Source organism: Leuciscus leuciscus (genome assembly GCF_965113295.1).
Source record: "Leuciscus leuciscus genome assembly, chromosome: 5".
Taxonomy (NCBI): domain Eukaryota; kingdom Metazoa; phylum Chordata; class Actinopteri; order Cypriniformes; family Leuciscidae; genus Leuciscus; species Leuciscus leuciscus.
Genome location: NC_138729.1, coordinates 20,197,740 through 20,223,439, shown reverse-complemented (window position 1 = coordinate 20,223,439; position 25,700 = coordinate 20,197,740). Strand labels below are relative to the sequence as shown.

The window sequence follows — 25,700 nt, the reverse complement described above, 5'->3', positions numbered from 1 at the left end:
GGAACTAAGGACGGAAAAATGGGCTGTCTAGGATCTGGCAGTAATTTCTGTGGAAATAAATGTTTATCTGGATATATTCTGTGTGTTTACTTGTAACATTTCATGTGCTTGAATTGCTTCGATTAAATTCTCAGCATCTGCCTTTTAAAAACATTGTTCTTCTCTATTATTTGAATTAAGTAATAACAAGAAGATTTGTTCCTGTTATACAATGAGTGACCAAATTGTATATGTGAATGTGGCTCTGTAAAGAAATGGACAACCATATTATGTAAAACAATGTAATAAAACATTTAATTTTACCTCAGAATCAAAAGGTGAAAGAAAAATTATTGCATGAAGTGTAGGACCTTAGAGACTAATTCTATATCATTTAGGAACTTAGTTATTTTTACTGTGACATCATGGCTGTTTAATACATTTCCTCCCAAATACTTGTTGCTGTGCCAAATTAAAGAACATGTTGTAGAATTTGTTGTTCTCATTGGTATATTCTTTCTCAGTTGTTTTTGAAAGAAGTCTGATGCTCACCAAGGCTGCAGTTTTTTTCTAACATTACAAAAAATGTAATACGTTAATATTATGATGTACTATTACAATTTAAAATAATGTTTCTATTTTAATACATAGAATATGTAATAATATAATATATTATTTAATGCATTTCCTTTATGGGAGCACTCGTGATTTTTGCCTACTGCAGTATTAAATGTGTTGTCCAGTAGGGGGCGGTTTGTGATTGTTTACGGAAAAGGAAAAGAAGCAATTTCTTTTCAAAACGAACTTGCATATCACAGATTACACAGTCAGGGAACATAGTAACTAAACTAAAACGGCCTTAGAACCAGCTTATTTTCAAACCTTCGTCGTTTTCAAGAGACACTGCTGGCGCCTGGATGTAGAAACATGCTCATGTTCCGTGTATTATTAGTGTTGCTTGTTCAAATGAACGCTCACTGCATGAATCAGAACTGGACATCACATGACAGACCAAACATAGTTATACTCATGTCTGATGCCTTCGTAAGTTATTGATTTTACACTAATACATCACTTTTCAACTGTGCACATTTACTAACTTTCCAGTCATTTTAACTTAGCAAAAATACTGGCTTTCAAAACCTAGAGAGTTGGATAAATACAGTAAACGCTTTTATTTTTGTTTTCTCAAGGATGGCAGGTTAACTTTTCATCCTGGCAATAAAGTTGTACAGATGCCTTACATCAACTACATGAGGGAAATGGGTGCTGTTTTTCTCAACTCGTATACTAATTCACCCATCTGTTGTCCTTCAAGGGCAGGTAGAGTATTACTCAGCCTCTGTATTATTGATAGTGCACCTCCATTACAGAAACAATAGGTAAGTTAAACATCTTCATGTCCCTAAATGTACGTTTGTGTTGGCAGCTATGTGGAGTGGACAGTTTGTTCATTTGACTCAGGCCTGGAACAACTATAAATGTCTTGATCCTAATGCCACTACATGGATGGACCTCTTAGGAAAGAGTGGATATCACACTCATAGCATGGGGAAACTAGACTACACGTCAGGGGATCACTCTGTCAGGTGACTTTTGTGTAGTCCCAAAAATGTATTCAGGCAGCTGCACACTATACTATCCTTCAAAAGTTTGGGGTTGGTCAGGTTTTACAATGTCTTTGAAAGAAATCTAGTCAAGGCTGCATAAAAAAAAAAACAACACTAACGTGTTGTTAGTAATGATTTCTGTAAACACCTCTCTGTTCAGTAATCGTGTGGAGGCGTGGACCAGAGACGTGCCATTCCTGCTGAGACAGGAGGGACGTCCGGTCACAGAGCGGGTGGGAGATGCGTCCACAAAGAGGGTGATGACTAAAGACTGGAACATCACTGACGCTGCGGTCCAGTGGATCAGGCACACTGCTGAATCTCTCACCCAGCCATTTGCACTGTACCTGGGGCTGAATCTTCCCCACCCGTACCGTACAGACTCCCTGGGACCCACGGCCGGGGGTTCAACCTTCCGCTCCTCCCCGTATTGGCTAAACAAGGCAGGTTGCTTGACTTGCTTTGCCGGATGTAACGGAGAAATGGAAAATGTGTAAATGTTCAGCAAGAATTTGACAAGAAGTGTGAACATCCAGCAGGCAAAAGCTCGATGAGGGTTCTCAGCCACAAGATGGCATACCACAGATCCATAAATAGAAAAAATTATATATCGTATGTTCTCTCCAAATCTGTAAATGTTAGAATCTCGATCAAATTGGAAGTTTAAAACATTTAGACTGCACTTAATCATGGGATTTGAATTCAAAGAATCAGAAACTGAGCAAGGCTTGTCTCAGAATATTCATGCACTTTTACAATCGCAGAAACTGCACACACAGTGTGTTTGGATTCAGTTTCAGAGGAAAACAGGTCAATAGTGACAGACAAAAGTAGCATTCCATTCGGTATACTTTGTAGTCAAATTGTAGAAGTAGTCAAATTTGTAGTCAAAAGAGAATTTATGTTTCTGAAGACTTAAAGGGATAGTTCACCCACAAATTAAAATTCTGTCATCATTTACTCACCCTCAGATTGTTCTAAACCTGTATGGATTTATTTCTTCTGTTGAACACAAAATAAACTATTTTAAGGAATGTGGGTAACCAAACAGTTTCTGGTCCCCATTGAACTTCCATAGTATTTTCTTTCTTTTCATATTATGGAAGTCAGTAAGTACCAGCAACCGTTTGGTTTCCCACATTCTTCAAAATATTTTCTTTTGCGTTCAACAGAAGAAAGAAACTCATACAGGTTTAGAACAATTTGAGGGTGAGTAAATGATGACTAAAATGTCATTTTTCAAATTTCAAATCCAGATTGGATTTATGTGACATTTCCACAAATGAGCAGTTATTAAAATATAAATGTAAATGTGTTAATATAGTAAATTAATATGTCAACCCAGGCCTTATAAATGTAGAGTGTGAAATTTTAATTTTAAAACATGTCAACCTAATATAAATTACTGTCTCAGGGTTAACTACTGTATGAATAATGTGAACAGGATAACTCAGGATTATGTTAACCCACAGTTAAAAATGGCCCTGGTTTAACAATTTCAAGTGTAAAATCCTATGAGTGACACTTGTATACATGTATAATAACATTTGGGTACACCTAAAAAAAAAATATATATATAGTTCTCGGTAATTGAAATAAATCGTAAATAGCAACTTTGGCAACTAACTGAAATATAATTACTAAAACTAAAAATGAAATAAAAAATAAATGTCTAAATACAATTACTAAAATTAAAACATTTACATTTTCAGAATAAGAGCTTATTCAAAATATTAATAAAATACAATAGCATATAAATAATAGTAATAAACACTATTACCAAAAACAAAGTATTATGTTTGTATAGTTTGGTTCAATATAATTATCATTTTATCCACATCATGGTTCAGTAATAGCAGTGTCGGTCCCACAGGAAGTTAATCTTTTGTGACAGATTGTGTTTTCTCTCACAGGTTTCTTACGATCAAGTGTCTGTTCCGAAGTGGTTGCGGTTTGAAGATATGCACCCTGTGGATTTCTACTCCACCTTCACCAAAAACTGCAGTGGCAACTTCACTGAAGAAGAGATCAGAAACATAAGAGCCTTTTACTATGCAATGTGTGCGGAAACAGACAGCATGTTGGGTGAGCAGCCAGATGCACTTTTAAGTGCTGTTTTGTCACTTGATTTGATGTCCGTCATTCTGTGTTTTTAGGTGAGGTGATAGCTGCTCTCAGAGACTCCGACTTACTGAACAGGACAGTCGTACTCTTCACTTCGGATCATGGGGATCTGGCCATGGAACACAGGCAGTTCTATAAGATGTCCATGTTTGAGGGCAGCTCTCATGTCCCTCTGCTTATAATGGGCCCAGGAGTGAAGTCTGGCTTTGAAATCAGTTTACCTGTATCACTAGTGGACATTTATCCCACTATGCTTGGTAAGGCTGGGAACTGGTAGCTCTAGTAGTATTAATATACCGGTAATAGGTTTTTGTTATATGCCGAGGTTCTTTGCAGTTACTTAAAATAAAGCATGGCCTGGTATTTGGGTGAATCTTAAGAAGAAGAAAAAGGTTCATACTTTAGCCCAAAACAAAATAAATGTAAGGCCTGGTTTCACAGACAGGGCTGAGACTAAGCCATGTATAGGCCTTAGTTCAATTAGGACAGTAGCGCCTTAGAAAAAAGCATTAGTGGTGTGTATATTGTGACAAAACAATGGCACTGACATATTTTAAGATATGCCAGTGCAATCTGCTTTCAGTTAAAACAGCTCAAACATTAATTTTAGTCTGTGACTAGGCTTAAGCCTTGTCTGTGAAACTGGGGGTAAATGTAGCTAATACAAAAAAACTAAAAACATGATGTATATAAACTAGAAAAAGTCACAAAAAAATATAATAAGAATTCAGCAAGGACACATTAAATTACAATAAAGACATTTAGAATGTTATAAAAAAAATCTATATTTAAAAGGGTGGTATAATGCCCTTTTCATAAGATGTAAAATAAGTCTCTGATGTCCCCAGAGTGTGTATGTGAAGTTTTAGCTCAAAATAACCCACAGATATTTTTATATAATGTTAAATTTGTCACTTTTTGAGGGTGAGCAAAAACACACAGTTTTTGTGTGTCCCTTTAAATGCAAATGAGCAGCTGCTCCCGGCATAGAGGGCGGAGCTTCAAGAGCTCCTGTGTGTTAGCAGCTCCGATTACCTCACACACACGCACTGAACATTTCAAAAACATTTAGCCTTTTATGTTCAAACCGGACAAAGATAGAGAGACTCAAGAAGAAGTGACAACATGTAGAAGGCAACAGGACATTTCTGAATGGTTTATGGTTAGTTGAAGAATTAATGTAGCTGATGTGGAGTAATCTTCTAGTCATTGATTAGCATATTCTGTCTTGATAATCTATAAATTGTGTTCCTGAGGGCGGGGTTTATGTAAATGTTAGGGTTTGTGATGTCACTAAGCCGGGAGGAAGCTCATATAGTCCCTACCAGCCGTTTGTTGTAGTCCTTAAAATGTGATTTCTGTAAAAGAAAATATCTCCCTTTGCTTTAAACTTTGAGCGTCGTAACTTTGCAGATGTTGTTTATGCTCAAACAGCAACATTACACACTAACTAAAGTTAGAAAAGTGAAATCATAATCAACCACCCCTTTAAAACAAATGCTTTTCTTTTGAACTTTCTATTCATCAAAGAATCCTGAAAAAGTATCATGGTTTCCACAAAAAAATATGAAGCAGCACAACTGTTTTTAACATTGATAATAAGAAGAAATGTTTCTTGAGCAGCAAATCAGCATATTAGAATGATTTCTGAAGGATCATGTGACACTGAAGACTGTGGTAACGATGCTGAAAATTCAGCTTTGCCATCACAGGAATGCATTACATTTTAAAATATGTTCAAACAGAAAACGATTATTTTAAATTGTAATATTAAATTGTGTCTTTTTGATCAAATAAATGTAGCCTTGGTGAGAATAAGAGGATTCTTTCAAAAACATAAGAAAATGGAAATAACACAATTGTAATAAAATAAAACATAACAAATTATAAGAAATGCAAAAATGCTTCATTTTCTGTAATTTCAGAATATTTAATTTTGGGATGAATTATAACCTGTAAAAGTTTTCATCTGTTTCCATCCGCTCTGTGTGTGTTTATGTTAGATCTTGCTGGTGTCCCACAGCCAGGGGGTCTCAGTGGTCACTCGCTGATTCCTCTGGTTTCTGGGGTTAGAGTTCAGTCAGCTGAGCCTCATCCTGGCTGGGTGCTCAGTGAATATCATGGTTGCAATGCCAACGCCTCCACATATATGCTGAGGATCAGCGAGTGGAAATACATCACATATGCAGATGGCTTGACCGTTCCCCCACAGCTTTTTAGTGAGTTTTTTTTCTCATGATATTTCTGCTGAAGATAATCAGATATACGTTATTTTGCCATAGTATTCTGCACAACAGGGATGTGTCTTACATATCACAGCTGTCCTAAGTTAATGATTTCAATGTTTTTTTCCACAGACTTGTCCAAAGATGAATCAGAATTGAGAAATGTTGCATCACATTTTCCTGATGTATGTGAGAACTTGGACAAGCTGTTACGCACAATTTTGGACTACTCCAGTGTCTCCCAAACTGTTCACCGCTACAATAAGCAACAGTTTCTGGAATGGAAGAAAAGTCTAGGGGACAGTTACACCCAGGTCATAGCAAACCTGCGATGGCACATTGACTGGCAAAAAGATGCCAAGTCCTATGAGAGAGACATTGAAGAGTGGCTATTAGGGTTGGATTGACAATTCGGTTTATAACTGTCCATGATCAGCAGCACAGATGAGTCATGGTTCTATTCGGAACAAAAGAACAATGTGGTCTGCATAAGGGTACGTTTACATTGATGTACTAAAAACTATGCGTTTCCCCGTTAACACGGATCCGCAAAGACAACTAAAAAGGCTGTATTTTTCAGGCCAGGCCAGTAGTTGGCGATCTCATTTTGTAAAGAAATACGCTCCTATAGACCTTATGCGCCAGAGAAACGAGAGCACCGCCATCTTTAGAATATTGTCTTTTAACTTCCGTTTTTGTGGTCGCTCTGTATATTTCTATGGCATTACTGTCCAGGAGTAATAAGCTTTTGAAGTGGATTTACTTAAAGCTGCAGTAGGGAGTTTTTAGAAAACGTTGACTTAGCCTGAAAATTTGAACAAGCACAACTTACAGGTCACTCCCTCTTGCTCTCTGCTGCGCTACAGCCCTCCCTCCACAGCTCCTCCCCCATAACGGAGCCTGCCGTGAATGCGCCGGCTAGTAAGCAGGGCCACCGATGACGGCGGATAAACAGTTATGGCACATTCACTGGTAGGGACGAAACATCAACAATATGCTTTACATTGACTATGGCCTGCCCATACTTTGACTACAAACTTGGTCCTCAAATCATTACGTATTTTGCAATACATGTAATATAACTTTATAACGTTGCACTCTTTCTATAGGTTATAAATAACTAGTAAGATAATATAACGGTATTATAGTAAGATAATATAAACTAACGTTACAGTATGTAAGTAATTATTCTAGCGATATGTAATGCTAAATAAGGTTTGCTAGTACATTATTTCAGCAACATGACAAGCCAGTGAATTAGCAGGTTTCAATTGTTGCTTTGCCTTTGCACAGTGCGTGACATTTTATCTGTATGTTATGCGGCTAGAGTTTTGACACTGAGTCAATGGGCTCCGACGAGGAATTCACTCTATTTCTAATTCTTGAAATATTAGGCAATCTTGATTTTGAACGACGAACGGTATGCGCTGTGCGAGAGAGGGGTGTGATCAGCGCGTACACGAGCTTGATTGACACTGCTAAGACATTCCTCCTGGCTCTGATTGGTTGTTTCTGACTGGGAGCGGTGTATTTCTGCAAATGGCAATAGGACCACTGGGAGGAGCCAGAGGAGCTTGATTTTTTCACAGATTATCTGTCTCATATTCTACTGTCAGGACATAATGGCAGTTTTAACAAATATGTAAAAAATACATTTTTACAAGAGTTACCTACTGCAGCTTTAATGTAAAGTTAACGAAAGTTATCATGAGGACTGTGATGTTTAAAGCAGATGACTTAACAAATGTCAGTCGACCGGGAATATTTTAAAATGAGCCGTTCATTAATAAACACGCAGAATCGCTGTACAGACCGGAAGTCAAAAGACAATGAGCGCAGCGCTGAAAAGGGGCGGGGCTACATAAGGTCTATAGACTGACTGAACACGTAATATGATGCGCGTGACATCACCATTTTCACAAATGTGCGATTTTGTAGTTTACACAAACACGATAACAGTGTAGTTTTTAAAAACTTGCACTTTGAAAACCGTTTTCAAATGTTTGCAATTTCAGGCCCCTAAAACGCCGTTGTTGTGTAAATGAACGTCCAAAACGCATAAAAAGTTTGTAGTTTTTAGATGAAGACGGTGTTGTGTGAACGGTCGCTTAGTCAAGGTTACCCAGACAATATACTACAGTTTCTTAAATAATTGGACTAAATAACCTTTTAAAGATCTGATTTTATGATGTTTAATGTTTTTAAAGACATGTAATTATTTAAATAAAGGCTATACCCTAAAAGTATTATGGTACTTGATGGGATTAAAAAATAAATAAATCTTGAAGTCACCTTGAAAATCAAAATGGACAATTATTTTTATGTGGAATTTTGCAGTATTTATTATAAATTATTTAATGTATTCTTTATTCAAAATAACTTTATTCAAAATTAACCTCCCTCTTGCAGCAACATCTCATCTCTTATCTGATGCCAAGGGCGGGACAACCTGTCACTCACATGAGATCACAGCAACAGTAAACCTCAAGGAACCAATCAGTTCCTGGTAGACAAAATCAAGTCCCACCCTATTTTTTTTTATTGTTTAAAAAGCCTTTGGTTTCATTGTCACAATAGGGAAGAAAAGACTATTGCAACTTCTGTTTCATGCTGGCATGTCCAATTAATTAAACAGCAACAGAAGTTGACACAAAGTGCTGCACAATTCAGAAAAAGAATTAAATCTGCTCTATGTGTTTTTTGTTTGTTTGTTTTTATCTTGCTGGTGTTCCACAGCCATCAAATGATATTCATACCATTTAATTATATAATAATATTATGCATAAACCATCGTATTTACATGGAACTCCGAGTTACTTAAAAGAACACCATGAAATTAACATGGTACCATGCCCAAAAACATAATAAGTGGGTACTCTTTTTGTTTTTGTACGTGTTTTCTGATAAGTTTTGACAGACCCCTGGAGTAAACAAGTGGAAGAGATGAAACATGGTTTATGTAATACTTCGTACTACCGATAGGGGCATATTAAAAAGCCCAAACTTTAAAACCCAGAAGACAAACGAAAACGTGTGTACAGGCGACAGAAGACAGACCTTAGCAGTGTATTTTTGCTGGAGACGTGCAGTATTGATGGTTTAGTTCTATTGCAACACTGGTCACGTGATTCTCTTGGAGTAAGGATCAAGTGTGGCCGTGAAGACACAAACTCCAGCGATATATTGAACTCGTCGCTGCATGTCGTCATTTATTTTGATCAGATGTTTAATACTGGAGTAGGATGGGCTGCTTTCACACCTGGCACTTTTTACATCAGACCTTAAGCGATTTCAGAGCTAGTATTGATGTTTTTTTCTGTTTAATTTGTAACACAAATTAAAAGCTGGACGATCGCGGACTTTTTTTCTTAATCTTTCCTGATGTCGGACTGCAGTTCGTCGGGTTCAGATGAGGATTTGGACCCGGAGTCAGAGGTGCTAGACGAGCTCGGCGGCACGCTCAGCAAGGTAACCTAGATTACTGTGAAACATTACAGTTTTTACAACTTTTATTAGTGTTTAGCAGTTATTAGACTTGGTGTTGTTGACGTTAAGTTTAGTGAGTTCACGTTACTTTCGTTTGTTTAAAGTTGCTGAAACGTTGCAGCTTTTTGATCGTTTTTTATTTATTTATTTTTATTACGCATGTTCTTCTACCCTACCAATGCTATCAGTAACATAAACTATGTCCGATTCCGAAACGACACGTTCTTTTGAAAATAATCTTTTCAATGAAACAGGTGAACCGGTTTTGTGACAATCGTTCTAAACGAACTGGACTGAATCGGTTCGAGCGTTTTTTTTTTTTTTTTTTTTTTTTGAGCCAATAACTCATAAGGGAATCATCGCTTTCAGACATGTCCAACTCCCACCTGCAAGTGTTTTTGGGACAAAATCTGCAGAAATTAAAAATAAATATACTAATTGTATTAATAGGAAAATAAACAAAGGAATAATTGACTTGATAAAACACACATAATTCATTTTTATTCAATTTAGAAGCGTTTATTGTAAATGCAATTTATATTTAGGTTGTAATTGACTTTTGCTAATGTTTTATTTGGTGTTTCAAGGAATGTTGGAATGTTTTTAGAGCATGCAGTGACACATTTTTCTTTTGTATTTGAGTTAGTGACAACAATATAGCAGTCATTAGCAAAGAGACTTGGCATCCTGGGGAATATTTTATTTTATATTTAATTTTTATAATTATTTACATTTTTACATATCTATTTGAAAGAGTTAGTACACATGGCACCTATAAGTTGTGTTAAAAAATTATAGGGTACTGAATCAACCCATTCAATTGTTGTAGTTTAAATGCAAGTCACCAGTGTTGAATAACGTAAATAAGTCACCATTATTTGGGGGTACTTTTCATTACAAGTAACGTGAGTTACGTAAAAGGATCAGTTACTTTTTTTCAAGTAACTAAACACATTAATCACATACTCTCTTGAGTACTTATTTTGAATAAGTAATTACTTCACGACCACTAAAAAGTACATTCTATATAGTATGAATGTGTATATTGTGAATGTAAATCAGATGTACTACATCTACCTTGTTGTCATTATCATGTGACCTTCCAGCGTCTGTTGTGTCGCTTCACCTCCATTCAGCAACACTTGAGAATCCCGCCAGGAAAGTAGTAGGTCATCAGGGTACTTTTTGCCTGACATACTTCTTTTGTTACATACTTTTTTTCGTCTACTATATAGTAGGGAAGTATGCGATTTCGGATGCAGCCATAGTCACACAGCCTTAAACGTCATGCCCACGAACCATTGATTGAATGTCTGATGCATATGTGACACAAAATTGGAAACTAAGTTGTCATCTGATTGGTTGAATTCTACAGGAAGACGTGTGTGTCGTGTTCTTTAACGGTCCGGCTGGAAACAAAGATGCCGTGGCGTCAAACCCCCTCATGGAAAAAGAAAGCTGTTACTGTTTTCAACTGTGACAATGAGCGCTTAAGTGTGTAGTATGTAAAGTTTGCGGCATAGACTCTGTAAAATACATCCAAGAGTTTTACACACTGGTCTGTTTTTGTAGGGGCATCGAGGTAACATTTTCACGCCCCTAAACATGACGTGGAACGAAATTAACTGTGATTGGTTGCTTTACATGTCAATCAGATGGCCTCTGGGTGGTCCTTGCTATGGAGTCCAGACCTTCTGCCGTCAGTCTGAAGGTCTGGCTACGCGAGACTAAGTAAAACATTACTTTTAAATTTACGACAAAATACCGTAGTTACTTTTGCAAATAAGTCATGCAAGTTACTTTGTACTTCCATTTACTGACAGCTCTCTTGTCTCCATGTTGAGAGAAATGGGGTGCAAAGGCATTGTGTGCGCTGTCTAAACATGATGGTTATTCTAGTTCTAGACTAAATGTGAGCATGCATTTACTCATCTCACTTGCACAAGAACAGATTCATGATTCCTCAAAATAAATAAAAACAGTCAAATGCTAACTCGGAATATTACTCAAACCGGCAATAATTAAATATGTTAAATTACACAAATATACTTTGTATAATCTCAATTTATTAAGCAATGTCTTTGCTGCTGACCATCGAGGATCCAATTCAAACGTATGAATAAGGAAAAAGTACTTTAGATAAAACTCACATTTGTGTGTTTTTGTTTTTTTGTATTATTGCTGAAGTAAGAGTGTTGAACTTTCTTCTCCTGTGTCCTATTCTTCTGTAATACAGAATGGCAGCACATCTGAAATTTTTTGTTTGAGCTGCACACACTGTTGTACAGGCTTGAATTTGCATTTACTTCAGCCTGAGGCTTATTCATTTCACTTTGGTTGTTAAAGGGTCTTTACATATGTCAAAAATATATATATTTTTTAAATTAAAAACAAACAAGCAAGCCCAGTCCACTTGAATTACTTTCCATAAAAAGTAACAAAGAAGTAACACAATTAGTTACTATTTTAAATATTTTAAGCAATATTGTAATGCATTCAAAAGTAATTTTCCCAACACTGAAAGTCAACTCCTGAACTTTGAAGCCTTGAACCTTCATGGAGGTTTAATCTTTATGTTGCAAGTGTGGAGTCGCGGAGTCATGCGGTGATAACAATAAGCCATGTGATATCAAGTATGTTAAACTCTTTGTTTGTCTACAGTGGACTAACTACATTCATGGATGGCAGGACCGCTGGATTGCGCTGAAAGGCAATATTCTAAGTTACTACAGGTCAGCAGATGAGAAGGAATACGGCTGTAGAGGCTCCGTCTGTCTCAGCAAGGCTGTCATCACGGTAAGGCTGATCTGAAGATCATCCTGTTGTTTACTCTATGATTATCAAAGGCTTATCTTGACTTCACAGTGATATGAATTGCAAAGAGCTGATATGTACTACAGTCTGAAAATTTCTGCGCAGTAATGCTTCCTGTTCATCATGCAGTGTTCATCCTCCATCTGCTATTGCCAGTGGGAAGCTGTCAAACTTGTTTTGGGGGTTTGGGTTTCTCTTGAACAGCCAGAGGGTGGACAAAGCAGAACATGAAGTTGAGTAGAAAGTACAAGGGTACTTCTCTACTTGGCTTTGGACAGACACATCCTAGTGTGATCCATACTAAACATCCTTCAAGACTATACCTGACTACTTTATGGAAATATCAATACCATGGGCCTTAAAAGACTATTAATATGAAACAAATTATTGATATGTTGACAAGGCCTGTCACAATCATGAATTTTGTGCTGACAATTAGTTGTCAAATATCGTAAATTGTGAATAACGGTTTATTTCTGTTTCGTTCATGTCACTTACAGTTCCAGTGTAACCCTAACTGAAATCATATATAATATAATAATGAACAAAAATATTAAAATAGGCCCATATGATTTACTTTAATGCTGTGAAAATGAATACAATAAAATTAAAATATAATATAATGTAATATAATATAATGCAGTCTGATTTAACACACAAACCTACTTTACAACAGTGCTTTTTTTAATATTCTTTGGCAAAATGTGATGGAAATTCAAACTACACAATTGTTGCGGTTATCTCAAATATAACTGCAATCATTTACTTTTCAACATTGCCACTGTTATTGAACTAAATTGAACCAACATCGAACTCACTGACTTGAGCTGAATAATGACACCATTGTCTACTGGAGAGCTGCTTAATGGCTGACATTAAAGTAATTTCATAATTGATGAACTTTGTAACATTCATTTATTTTCCCATTTATTACTATGAAGCTGCTTTGGATATGTGATTTGACTTATCAGAGGTTGTGTTCTATACAAACAGATGAATTTCAATTGTTTGTTGTCAGAAAGATCATATTTTCTGCCCAAAGCAATTTATTTAATGTGGAGTTTAAGTGATCTAGCCTTTATCCCAATCTTGTTTAAATAAATAAAAAAGTTGTTTTAATATTGGTGTACTTTATATTGCTGTATGTCTATGAGCTGTTGCGTGTTGTGCAGGTCGTTCAAGTGCAGATGTCTCGGCAGTAAGGCTACAAGGAAATGTCCAACAAAGCTGCATTGTAATATGTATTTAGGTTGACGCACTATTGCTACATTGTTCTGGTATTGAGTGAATTGAAGTAATCTTGAGGATTAGAACAGGGTGAGCAGAACCGCAGGAACGTCCTGTGACGGACAGCGCATATCACATATCGCATTCTGAAAAGGGTGATAGGAGCAGTTCTCGTTTTGCCTGTTCCAATAAAATGGGCATGTGTAAAACAAGAAAACGCTGCTCTTAGATTCACAATGCTCATGGCCCAGATGGCTTTATGTTGTTTATTAGGGGATGTTCTTTGGTCTGGAAAAAGGGAACTTGTCTGAAGGGCCACTGTTAAAGATCATGGGCTGTTTGGATGTAGCTCAAGATCTCAAAAGATTGTTGTAGAACCTAGTTTTGATCTTCTGGCCGCATGAATCTCTACAAACTGACTGTGAAACCCTGGAAGTCCTTGAAGCCGGTCTGGTCCCAGAGTCCCCTCTGGAATGTTGATTTCGGGGTGTTTTTTGGTAGAAGGAGAAAACAGAGATGATCTGATGTGAACAGATGTTCCTCGAGCACTGATTGAATTTGGCAGCCCTGCTCTGGCCTGGATCAGTGCACTGTCTCTGATAAGAGCTGTTATATAAACCACTAACCACTGATATTAGTTTGTGCTAGTGTTTCAGTTGTCTTCAATAATGGAACTGACAGTCAGATGTCATTGTATGTAAGTGTTCAGTGCAACGTATTAGCAGTTAAACCTTGAATTGTTGGCTCATTTAGGTTCATTAGCTAAAACTAAGAACAAAATGACAGTCTGGCAAAAGAATGGATTGGTAAAGTTCTACTTTATGGATAATTTGTGCACTACTTAAAGCTTGTTTTGAGGTAGCTAGTAGCTAGCTAACTTGTTTTACTGTTAAAGTGGTCTGAAAATGTTTGAGGTCTACTGACCTATTCAATAAATGCAAATATATGATGTGGTGTCAGCGAGTTGTTTATCAGGAACAGCAGGAAAAGGCGCTCCAAAAACAATAGCAGAGAGAATGGAAGGTTTATGGCCCATGTTTAATCCAAACATGTTCATTGTTATGATCTGTTCTTGTTTTTGATGCTTTCTCTTTCAGCCACATGAGTTTGATGAATGCCGGTTTGACATCAGTGTGAACGACAGCATCTGGTACCTGAGGGCTGAACATCCTTTGCTCCGGCAGCAGTGGATCGATACCATCGAACTTCACAAGGTGAGTCCCTCAGAAGCAGCAAGATAACCTGCTCCAGCTCCAGTGTCTTCCTGATAGTGAGTGATCATGTTTGTGTTGCAGAACCTGAATGGGTGTTTTACTTCCTTTGTTGAGGAATGGAGGGTGTTTGAGGCACTGTGCAGTGGAATGTGTCCTGCATGCCTTTTTTTCTTTTTTTGGCTATCATTTCCTTGTTCTGTCATTTGAGTCCTTTCTAGAGGATTCGGTTTTAATTAAAATGTGTGTTTTTCATAGTACGTACTGAATTTGAAAAGGGATTTCTGTCTCGGTTATTAATTAAGTTAAGTATGCAGGTGTGGTAGATCAATGACGTGATGCTTATTTTTGGCATATCTATTAATTTATTCAAATGCAGTTCACACATATATTGACTTGGATAAACCTTGACTTTGAGCAACTTCTGAAATCAAATTATTATTATTTTTTTGTTGTTGTTGTTGAAAAAAAATCAAGATGTCAGGGTGACACAACTGTCCTGCTATTGTAATAAAGAAAAAACCTCAAAAGAATGAAATAAGAAAGTAAGTAGTTTAGCATAATCCTTTATTACTATTAATCAGTTTAATCAGGAAAGGTTAGTTCAAGTTGTAAAAGATGTGTGCTATGACTCCTAAACATTTTTTTGTGTGTTTAATAATTAATAATTTAAAATATACTTTTTTAAATATGTATTTGGAAATAATTAAAATGTGTATACTCCTATATATTGAATTTATAAAAGAACATTTTATTACTTATCAATTAATACTCAATGAGACAATTTTTAAGAGTCATTCATGTATTTATTTTATAAAACAAAATGAAACCAACAAGAATACATTTCTAAGAACTTAACATGTGTTTGCTTAAACCTTTGACTGTAGTCTAATGCATCCCTGCACATACTGCACCTGCCATGTTGGCATTGTCCTTTGACCTATTACATACTAACAGCAACTGCAAAAATAATTTACTTGTGTCTTGTCGAACATTTTCTTAGTACCTATTGTTTGCTTACTGTATCATTCCACATTCCACATACTGTACTTTTTTTTACATGCTATTTGCCAGGGAAGTACGAACCTATGAGATTGTTTTAGCTCATCTATCCGAGTGACATATTGGTTATGATTCTTTTGCATGAGGAGAAACAAGATATTTATTGTGTCTGGCATTGGTTTGCGGTGACGTATCATGGGACCGATTTACAATGGCAGGGTCTTGAGGAATGTGCTGATTTGAATGACTCTCACATGTGCGGTGGAGCTGAACTTAATAAAAGGAGTGGAGCTGTTACTACACAGCTGGTGTTTTGATACAGGAAAGGGTGTGTGTGTGTACAGTGTTTTTAGGCAGCTATTTAGTTGGTAGATTTCTTGAGAAGTATCATAATGTTTGACTTGTGTGATGAGAAGAGTCTGTAAGAGAAACAATATTAAGTTCTTTGCTTGTTTTGAAGGTCATAAAAGCATAAACTGAAGCTTTGTGGAGTTATGAGAACTTAACTGTGAGTTTGGTTGTTAAATGACCTTTTGGGAACATTGTAATATTAGTCAAGTCACCTTTATTTATATAGCGCTTTATACAATACAGATTGTTTCAAAGCATTACTAAACAAACAGCAGAAATCTAATGCAAATGTTCTCTGGCAGTTTTACACTCACGGCCACTTCTGTCATCTGCTGGTGAAGAGTGCTATTGCAGTTTTGTCATGTGACTAAAAAGCTCTTTTACAACTCCAGGCAGGAGCCTTTCTGGTCTCTTGAAAGAGAATCATTTACTTAAAAATGAAAATCAAGCGAATCATCATTTATTCAAACTCTCGTCCCAATTTTTTTGTCCCTTTCTTCAGTTGCACACACTTCGGTTGCCATATTTTTGTCCCGTGCTGTTTATCACTATGTCAATTATTGCAATTTCTAGAGTGAATCCCACATTTATGTGTGGATGTCACTTCCGAAACTTTGCAGAATGTAATTGGCCATCGGTCCTTTTATCAGCATGAAGAACAACTTTTATTCAGTGGATTATACAGCCTCGAAAGCACGCAAAGAGCGCTCCCTTTATAATCACTAAAAGCTGGCACTCATCTCAGTTCATTGTAAACGTACAAAGTTCTGTTATAATCAATGAAGCTGTCTACACTGCACAATGAATCTCTTATTTGCATCGTGTCTACACTTTGTTTGATAATGAGAGGATTCGTGAGCTTGCAGAACTCTGCACTGAACAAAAACTTGTTTTGATCGGTGAGTGTATACGAAATTAAACACCTAATTGACAATTGCGTTGGAGAGAAGTGGTCGACCGATATTGGTTTTTTGATTGCCGATATTTTAAAGAGCAGGGTGGCCGATGACAGATATAAGGCCTGTATACATTTTTATTTATTTATTTGAATTAATATTTAATAAATCTCTAAATTAAAAATAATAAAAATATTAATAAAAAGGAAGTAAACTCCAACAGGGCACTGTTTTGTGTGCACTGGAAATCTTTTATTTGATTTTTTTATATAAAGACAAGGTGACTAATTTTACACACAGAACACAATGAAAACGACATGAATAGGACATAGGCAACTGAATATATGGCAGCATAGTTTGAAATCAAGGGTTTATAGTTTGTCGAGTGTAGCTGAACTCTCCTGTCCGCATTCACTTCGAGTAACTAGTTCATGCAGGCTACAAATGCACACTTCGGAATATCTGACAGCTGGATTCTGCAAGGTTTGTGAAATTGAATGTTCATTAGATATTCAAATATTTGTTTATGCGTATTTGCTGAATGCTGACGGTAAATAAGAAAGTATTATAGTGTTTGTAATGGCAAACACTAATACTTTTTCGAATACAGTTTTACTTTTCTTCCATCTAGTAATGTATTAGACAAAACTGTTAAAACGAGCCATAACTAATGAAGATAGAGAATGATAGGGCTGTGTGCTCAGGCATTCTCAGCGCCATCAAAATAAAGGTCCCGCTTCAACACATTGGACAAACAGAAAAACATATCGGCAGATGGCGATATTTAAAAAATTCCAAACCTCGGCCAATATATATCGGCCATGGTGATATATCAGTCGACCACTATTCGAGAGATTAATATGTCTGTGATTGGCTACATTGCTCACCGCTGCAAAAACAAATTGTAAGTGGAAACATTTGACATTCTCTAGAGAGCTTTCTCTGAGCGTTTTGCAAATCTGTTTCGCCCATGTATCTTTATACATTATCAACTTTGCGTGGCCCCCCGCAAATGCCACTGGTTACCAAGAGTTCTTCAATTGAATTACAGCGAATTAGTGTGTCAAAGATTTTGTCAGTGTAGTGCAAATGATGCTGCATTTGTGTGACTTATACAGCCACATAATTGTGTGCGTGGTATATGTGGTAGTTGATACCACATAAAATACAATATTTAAAGCCTTACTCGTGTCAATCTATCTTCCGAAAATCTCTTATCTAAACAAAAACTGACCTGAATAATCAGTTGTTGTTTTTTTATACCTGCCTCTTCTTTCTGATCTGTGGAGCTTCAAATCTAAAAATGCTATTTGAATCACCGTTCCCCTAACAGAAGAGCACATTAGTAGAGAGGCTGTTGGCACTCAGGTCAGCATTGTTTATCGCGACTCTCCGTTCATCGAGGTGAGCGTGTGTGTGTGTGTGTGTGTGTGTGTAGTGTGTGCGTGGGTGATGCAGGCTGGGGCGGATAGGCGTTTTCCGCTCGCAGTCGTCCAGCTGCATGTATAATTCATGAGTATATTCAGTCGCATGAAGAGGCTGCTTTGAAAGCCCTGCCCAGCAAGAAGACCTCTGAACCGAAATAAAGGGGCTTGATTGGAACTCACTGGTTTTAGGTGTTGGTGCAGTCCTGAAATGCATTGGTCCACTTTAAGATGAGCACTGAGATGAGGAGTACAGCACAAGAGACCGAGACGAGAGCACACGCCCAGCAGGATCTGAGATCTCCTTAAACACACACGCTCACACATTCACTTACACATTCATGCTGCTGGATTAGATGCGGCCAAAGTGACGGCAGGAATTCTGGATGATTTATGTTGGTTTTATTGCAGTTAGGTGAGTGGAGTGTGTGCGGCAGCTCTGGGAGTTGTAGGATTTGCCATCTCTCTTTCTCTTTCTCTCTCTCTCTTTCTCTCTCACTCTCCTCCACATGCTTTGCAGACCCACACACAATCTCTCTGGTTTTATATTGCCTTAGAAACCCACCTCACATCATTTCTTCACATCATTGCGAACGCTTGTCCCCTCCTTCGTTCCTGCTTGACCATGTGCTGCTGAAATAGTCTGCTGTCAGTGCACTGGGAATTCTGGGAGTGTCCAGCGAGGGAACTGGGAATTTTTGGAGTGTCCAAGACAAAACTGAGAATCCTTGGAGTGCCTAGAGAGAGAACTTGGAATCCTAGGAGTGTCCGGATAGAGAACTGGGAATTCTTGGAGTGTCTGGAGAAAGAACTGGGAATTCTGTGACCGCCTTGAGAAGGAGCGCTTTTGGGAGCATCTGAAAAGAGTAGTGGTCATGCTGGGGCCAAGTACTCAGGACTGCAGCAGTGCCTTGTCCTGCTTTGGCTGCTGGAATGGGCAAATGGTGGGCTTTAGTACATTAGCATTTTAACTCATGTCATTTAGGCTACTTTTCACCATCCTGCACTCTTACTCAACCATTCATCATGTTTTCATGACCAGCGACATGATTTTGCTGGGGAATTCAATTACATTAATCATTTCCATGATTCATTGATTGGGATGAAGCAAGAATGAAGCAGGTTATTCCAGCTTTTCCTGAAATAGTTTTTGTTGCAGTTTGTTGCAGTTTTTAAGGATGATCCATAGTTTCATTTAACAATCTGCCAATCTATCATTGGCTATTAGTTAAAGCACTTTAATTAAATCTTCCACAAGCCAAGTGTCAGCAGTTTTACAGTGCACTCATGGAAGGACTGAAGCGAAGGCTTTTGCTGTCAGGTACAGTGTCTTCTGACCAAATAAAATAGTTATGTGAGTACCGATTGCACTTAATGGGACTTTTTACACAATCGTTCAAAGGATTGGGGTCGATAAGATTTTTAAATGTTTTTGAAATAAGATCTGTTATGCTGCATTTATTTTATATATTACAATTTACTATAACTATATATTATATTATATTATATTATATTATATTATATTATATTATATTATATTATATTATATTATATTATATTTTCATTTATTTATTCCTGTGATGGAAAAGCTGGATTATCGGTTTTAAACCGTAAAATATTTCTGTGGAAACCTTTTTTTCCTTGATTCTTTGATGAATAGAAAATTAAAAATAACGTTTATTTCAAATTGTAAATGTTTTAATGTTTCAAATTGTTTTGTTGTAACATTATAAATGTCTTTACTGTCACTTTTGATCCATTTAATGCGTCCTCCTTGCTTAATTATTATCAGAACTTAAAAAATCTGATTCAAAACTTTCCTTTTCTTAGAGGGATGCACAGTATATATTTGTATAGCGCTTTTCACAATACAGATTGTATCAAAGCAGCTTCACAGTATTAAATTAAAATAATACAACAAAGTTTGTTTCAAGAGGAATTTATTGATTGATAAAATTAAATTAAATATCCCCAAAATATCCCAGTCATGCACACTTTCAGTTTATACCTGAATTCCTTCAAGGCTCTGCCAGGAACTGTATTTACAGTATCGTGAACTTGATGTGGGATTGAGATGGGGAGAGGATGTCTGCGACGTGTTGTATTATCATTTTTAGTTGTCCCTCTCCTTGAGCATCAGCCTTCTTCCTCATTTATGCAGCTTCTGTTACTTTGTCAGGTGGTGTAACGGGCCAGAACGGAAGTACAGTTAACCATGCAACCGCAATTTTGTTCCTTCTTGTGTCCATGCCATGTATCATACCTATGTCATTCAAAGAGACATGTCTATTTGTATAGATCAAAGATTATCATTTGCACATGTGAATGTAACATAACTCTAAGATTGTCAATATTCATTTGAATTGGAGGTTTTATGATGTTAGATTATATACTATTGTTCAATGGTTTTAAGTTTTTTTTAATAGTTTTTTTTAATTGATTAATTTATTTGAGGAATTAATACTTTTATTTATATAAATGGATCAAAAGTGACAGTAAAGAAATATTTCTATTTAAAATAAATACTGTTCTATTCAACTTTTTTTGATGAATGGAACTATTAAAGTTCTTTTCATCAAAGAATCCTGTAAAAATGTATCATGGTTTCCACAAAAACATAAAGCAGCACAACTGTTTTCAACATTGATAATAATAAGAAATGTTTCTTGAGCACCAAATCAGCATGTAAGAATGATTCCTGAAGGATCATGTGACACTGAAGACTGGAGTAATGATGCTGAAAATTCAGTTTAGCCATTTTAAAACATATTGAAATAGAAAACAATTATTTTAAATTGTATTAATATTTCACAATATTACTGTTTTTACTGTATTTTTGACCAAATAAATGCATCCTAGGTGAGCATAAAAGACTTATTTAAAAAACATTTAAAAAAAAGCTTACCAACTGGTAGTTTATATTGTTCCAAATATCCTTTCTTTTCCTTAGAATTAGTAGGGTTGAGAATTGAGAACTGCTTTTTTTATTTTATTTTTTTTATTCTAAACATTTATAAATAATTTTTAACCTATTCTAAACATTTATAAATTCTTAACTTTATGATGTTTTGTAATTCATTCCTTTAACATTTTTGGAACACCTGTGTTCCTCCTGCTTTCCTGTGAATTATTTTGCACACATTCAATTAATTGTGAATATTTTTATTTTATTTTTTTATTTTTTTATTTAGAAAAGGGACAGTGTACATTAATTAACATTCATAAATGTAAATGTACCCAAATTAGCCCGAAGGCTAGTTTTCATTGGTAGTCCCTTTGCCAGATGTTATTAGGCTCTAAACTAGAAAAAAGAGTTAAACATTACAACTATACACTACAACAATCATAAAACTAGAACTTGTAAGCACCTCCGTAAAATACAATTAAACATATTATACAAAAAGACAATATATATATAAATACATATACACAATAAAAAAAGATATTTTTATGAGTTAAATATGACTGATTAGGTCTATTTATAAATAAAATTAATAATACGATTAATAATAATAATAATAATAATAAAGGAGAAGCATTAATGTTCACATTGTTGGTTATGAAGAAGCCATTTCTTAAGATTAAGCTTAAAAGAGTTAAATGATGAGCGCTCTCTAATTGAGTGAGGTACAGTATTCCACTGATGTGAAGCTCTGTATGAGAAAACTGCTTGACCAAACGATGTTTTCCTATGTGGAATTATACAATCCGCTCTAATTGCACCTCTTGTAATTCTGTTTTCAATAGATTTAAATTTAATAAAATCAGCCAAAGGAGGAGGAGCCAAACCATGCATAATCTTATGAACTAAACAAACATTTTTAAAATTGATTAGATTTTCCCATAAACAAGTTATACTTATTTAAAATGTGACAATGATGAAAACTGAATTGTTTTTTATCTAAAATGTTAAGTGCTTGTTTATATAATGATTCTAATGGTTTTAGGACTATCAAATGTGTATTTGACCAGCTTGTCAAACAGTATGTGACATGAGAAAGAATCATAGAATGGAAATATATCTTTGCTGCCTCATTTGATAAACAGTTTCTAATAAACCTAAAATTAACCAAGTTAAATTTAATCTTGTTGCAAACTTTTTTTATGTGGGTTTTAAAACCAAGACAGGAGTCCAGATGTACCCCTAGATATTTACATTCTGAAACAACCTGTAATCTTTCTCCTGAAATAAAAATGTCCTGCTTTGTATCAGGCCTATGTCTTTTAGAAAAGAACATACAAACTGTTTTTGACACATTTAACTTCAGAAAACTCTGATTGAGCCAGGATGTAACTTTTACCATAGCGTCTGTCAACTTTTTTGCAACCTCTTCTGCATTTTTACCATGTGTAAAAATGACTGTGTCGTCAGCATACATTATGACATTACATTGTTCACACTCCTTGGGTAAATCATTAATATACATGCTAAAAAGAATTGGGCCCAGTATGGACCCTTGTGGAACACCAGTTGATAGACCTAATAAATTAGATTTAAAATGATCAATTTTTACTAATTGAGAACGGGAAGAGAGGTAAGATTTGATTAAATTTACAAAATGAGTAGAAAAATTTAAATCATACAGTTTATGCAAAAGGTTATTATGGTTTAAAGTATCAAATGCTTTCTGTAAATCAAGAAATACAGCCCCTACCACTCCACCTTTATCCATTAATGCTTTTACCTTTTCTGTAAAGTAACATATTGCAGTTTCTGTTGAGTGATTTGCCCTAAAACCAAATTGCATCGGATGTAACTGGAAAGAACTATTATTAAGATGATCAATAATTTGTTTGGCCACTAGTTTTTCAAAAACCTTTGATATTGTAGGTAGGACACTGATGGGCCTATAATTACAAGGTAAGCGAGTGTCGCCTCCCTTAAATATAGGAGCCACAACCGCTGGTTTCCAAGAACTAGGGAATATCCCTTGATCTAATGAACTATTAATGATATGTGTTAAAGGGTTAACTATTGAGGAACTAATTTGTTTCAGTAAAAGTGTGTCCATACCATAAATATCCTTAGCCATTGAGGACCTCAGAGACATGACCACTCTTTCAACCTCTAACTTAGTAACTGGTCTTAATACTAAAGCTGTGTCACTTACATTAATTGTTTGTAGATAAGGTTGTTGTACAGTAAAACTTTGGGCTATTTTATCCACAGACGCAACAAAATAGTGATTAAGGGCCTGTGCCACATCAATCGGGCTCTGTAGAAGTATATCATTAATCTTTAATTCAATTGTACTTGTTTTAATATTCTTTTGACCAGTCAGTTTTTTAACCTGTCTCCATATTATTTTTGAGTTACCATGTGCGTTTTCAATAATTTCAATGCTTTCCTTAATGCTCTTACTACCTTATTTCTTAACATTACAAATTTATTTCTATCATGGACCATCTTTGATCTTGTCGCTAATTTTAAAGCATTATCCCGTTCTTTCATTAATTTTTTTAATATTGTCGTTTACCCAGGGGAGGAACTGTTTCTTGTACTTGTATTTCATCTTGATTGAAAAATCACTAATTGTAGATTGTAGCTTTTCTGTAAAGATCTGACTAGATATTTCTAAATCTATATTAGATGATACCAAATCTTCCCAATTCATATTTTCAATTGCTGATTTAAACTCGTTTTGCTTATTTTTTGGAATACTGAAAAATTCCTTATTACTGGCATGTGTAGTAAATCGTTTGCTCGTTAATTTTCTAGAAATAAGCACCATATTATGGTCTGACAACCCAGTTATCATATTATATGACTTTATAATTCTCTCCGGTCTGTTACTAAATATTAGGTCAATTTGAGTACTAGTGCTATTTGTTATTCGTGTTGGAGCTTTGATCAGTTGGACTAAATTAAAACCATCAACGACTTGCTTAAGCTTCTTCCTTATAGATGCGTCTTCCCAATTTAAATTAAAATCACCCATAACAATAACTTCCTTCTTAAAATCACATTGACATAATACGTTCTTAAGTTCATCATAAAAACTGTTATTTAAAGCAGGTGCTCGGTAAATAACTAATAGTGTAAAAGACATCTGAGGTGATAGAATCATATTTAAACCTATACATTCTTACTATGTAATATACAAATCTTACTTTGGTAAAGCTAAGCTCATAATAATAAGGTAGATGCTACTGAGTAACTAATTCATATTTAAGCTTCAAGCTACAAGTAATTCAGTCTTAAATAAAATATCAGATGTGACTCTCATCCAACTATCATTCATCATTTGATAACTGGCGATTTTAAGCATTGATCCTAAAAGCTGCTTTATTTCTTTGCAAGTCTCAGAAATGTTCAGTCTGTCTCAGTTCTGTCTTTTTCACTGCACAGCTTCGACCATGACACCTCACTGCCCCATGATTCAATGTAATGTTATTTTTAAACAAGTGTGAAGTTACCTAGTTGTTTTTTGTGTGCAGGCTGAGTCAGGCTACGGGTCTGAGAGCAGTCTCCGCCGCCATGGTTCCCTACTGTCCCTCACCTCTGCCGCCAGTGGTCTCTCCACCACCTCCGCGTCCTCCTTTAAGGTGAGAATCAGCCTCTGCCTCCACAGTCCAAGCTCTTGCAACATCTCATGTAGTTTCAATTAAATGTTCATTTGCAAACTGTTGAACAGAAGGGATACAGTCTGCGGGAAAAGCTAGCAGAGATGGAGACCTTCCGGGACATTCTCTGCAGACAGGTGGACACATTGCAGAGGTGCTTTGACAACTTCGCAGATGCTGACAGTAAAGATGAGCTTCGCAGGGACAAAGGTGAGGAAAACGGTTATGATACAGGGGAGTTTTATCTGGCTGAGGGTCCAGCTTGGCATCAGACAGGAGAAAACTTCCCATTCAAACTCCTTTCGTATTTAATGCCATTTTATATTGTGTATTTAATAACTTTACACTACAGGGATAGTTCACCTAAAATAGAAAATTGTCATTAATGTTGTTCTTTGAAACACAAATGAAGATTTTTTCTGTCCCTCCAGTAAAAGTCCACGCAAACAAAACTTGAATGCTTCGTCCTTTATCAAATATGGTAAACGGAAGCTCAGTCATGCCTGCTTGATTTGTAAGAACCAATGAGGTTGTTTCTCATGCGCCAAGCAAGCAGGGTTTAACTTCAGTTTACCATATTTGATATGCTCTATGGTTTGTTGATCAGGCTTATGGGAATAAAATATGTTCATCAGACAAAGCAATCGTGTGTCTTCAGGAGACTTGGATTAAACCATTTGACTCATAGATTTATTTTACGATGTGTTTTTTTACATTTTAATGCGTGAAAGTTTTGGTTACATGGACAGGAAGGCTGAGAGAATATAAAAAATATCTTTGAACAAAG

General features: G+C 35.9%; 2 protein-coding genes across 2 annotated transcripts in view; both read left to right on the top strand.

The window, feature by feature from the left end:
- Nucleotides 1-714: 714 nt before the first annotated feature.
- Nucleotides 715-8,184, top strand: arsk (arylsulfatase family, member K). Its single transcript, XM_082169970.1, has 8 exons — nt 715-1,023; nt 1,173-1,302; nt 1,409-1,568; nt 1,750-2,032; nt 3,503-3,674; nt 3,746-3,970; nt 5,717-5,932; nt 6,071-8,184. The coding sequence occupies exons 1-8, from the start codon at nt 907-909 to the stop codon at nt 6,343-6,345; spliced, it is 1,578 nt and encodes a 525-aa protein (XP_082026096.1). The 5' UTR covers nt 715-906; the 3' UTR covers nt 6,346-8,184.
- Nucleotides 8,185-8,944: 760 nt separating this feature from the next.
- Nucleotides 8,945-25,700, top strand: part of cert1a (ceramide transporter 1a) — a 31,878-nt gene continuing 15,122 nt past the window's right edge. The window contains exons 1-5 of the mRNA XM_082169971.1: nt 8,945-9,406; nt 12,086-12,220; nt 14,563-14,679; nt 24,788-24,895; nt 24,985-25,168. Coding sequence (XP_082026097.1) covers nt 9,320-9,406; nt 12,086-12,220; nt 14,563-14,679; nt 24,788-24,895; nt 24,985-25,168 — 631 coding nt within the window. The 5' untranslated portion in view covers nt 8,945-9,319. The remainder of the gene's footprint in view (nt 9,407-12,085; nt 12,221-14,562; nt 14,680-24,787; nt 24,896-24,984; nt 25,169-25,700) is intronic.

What these genes read in the sequence shown, in the direction of transcription:
- arsk (XM_082169970.1), top strand. Translation starts at nt 907, where the DNA reads ATGCTCATGTTCCGTGTATTATTAGTGTTGCTTGTTCAAATGAACGCT. An exon ending in CTGTTGTCCTTCAAGGGCAG is followed by an intron (nt 1,303 to 1,408) that starts GTAGAGTATTAC and finishes TTGTGTTGGCAG; the next exon opens with CTATGTGGAGTGGACAGTTT. An exon ending in CATTTATCCCACTATGCTTG is followed by an intron (nt 3,971 to 5,716) that starts GTAAGGCTGGGA and finishes TGTTTATGTTAG; the next exon opens with ATCTTGCTGGTGTCCCACAG.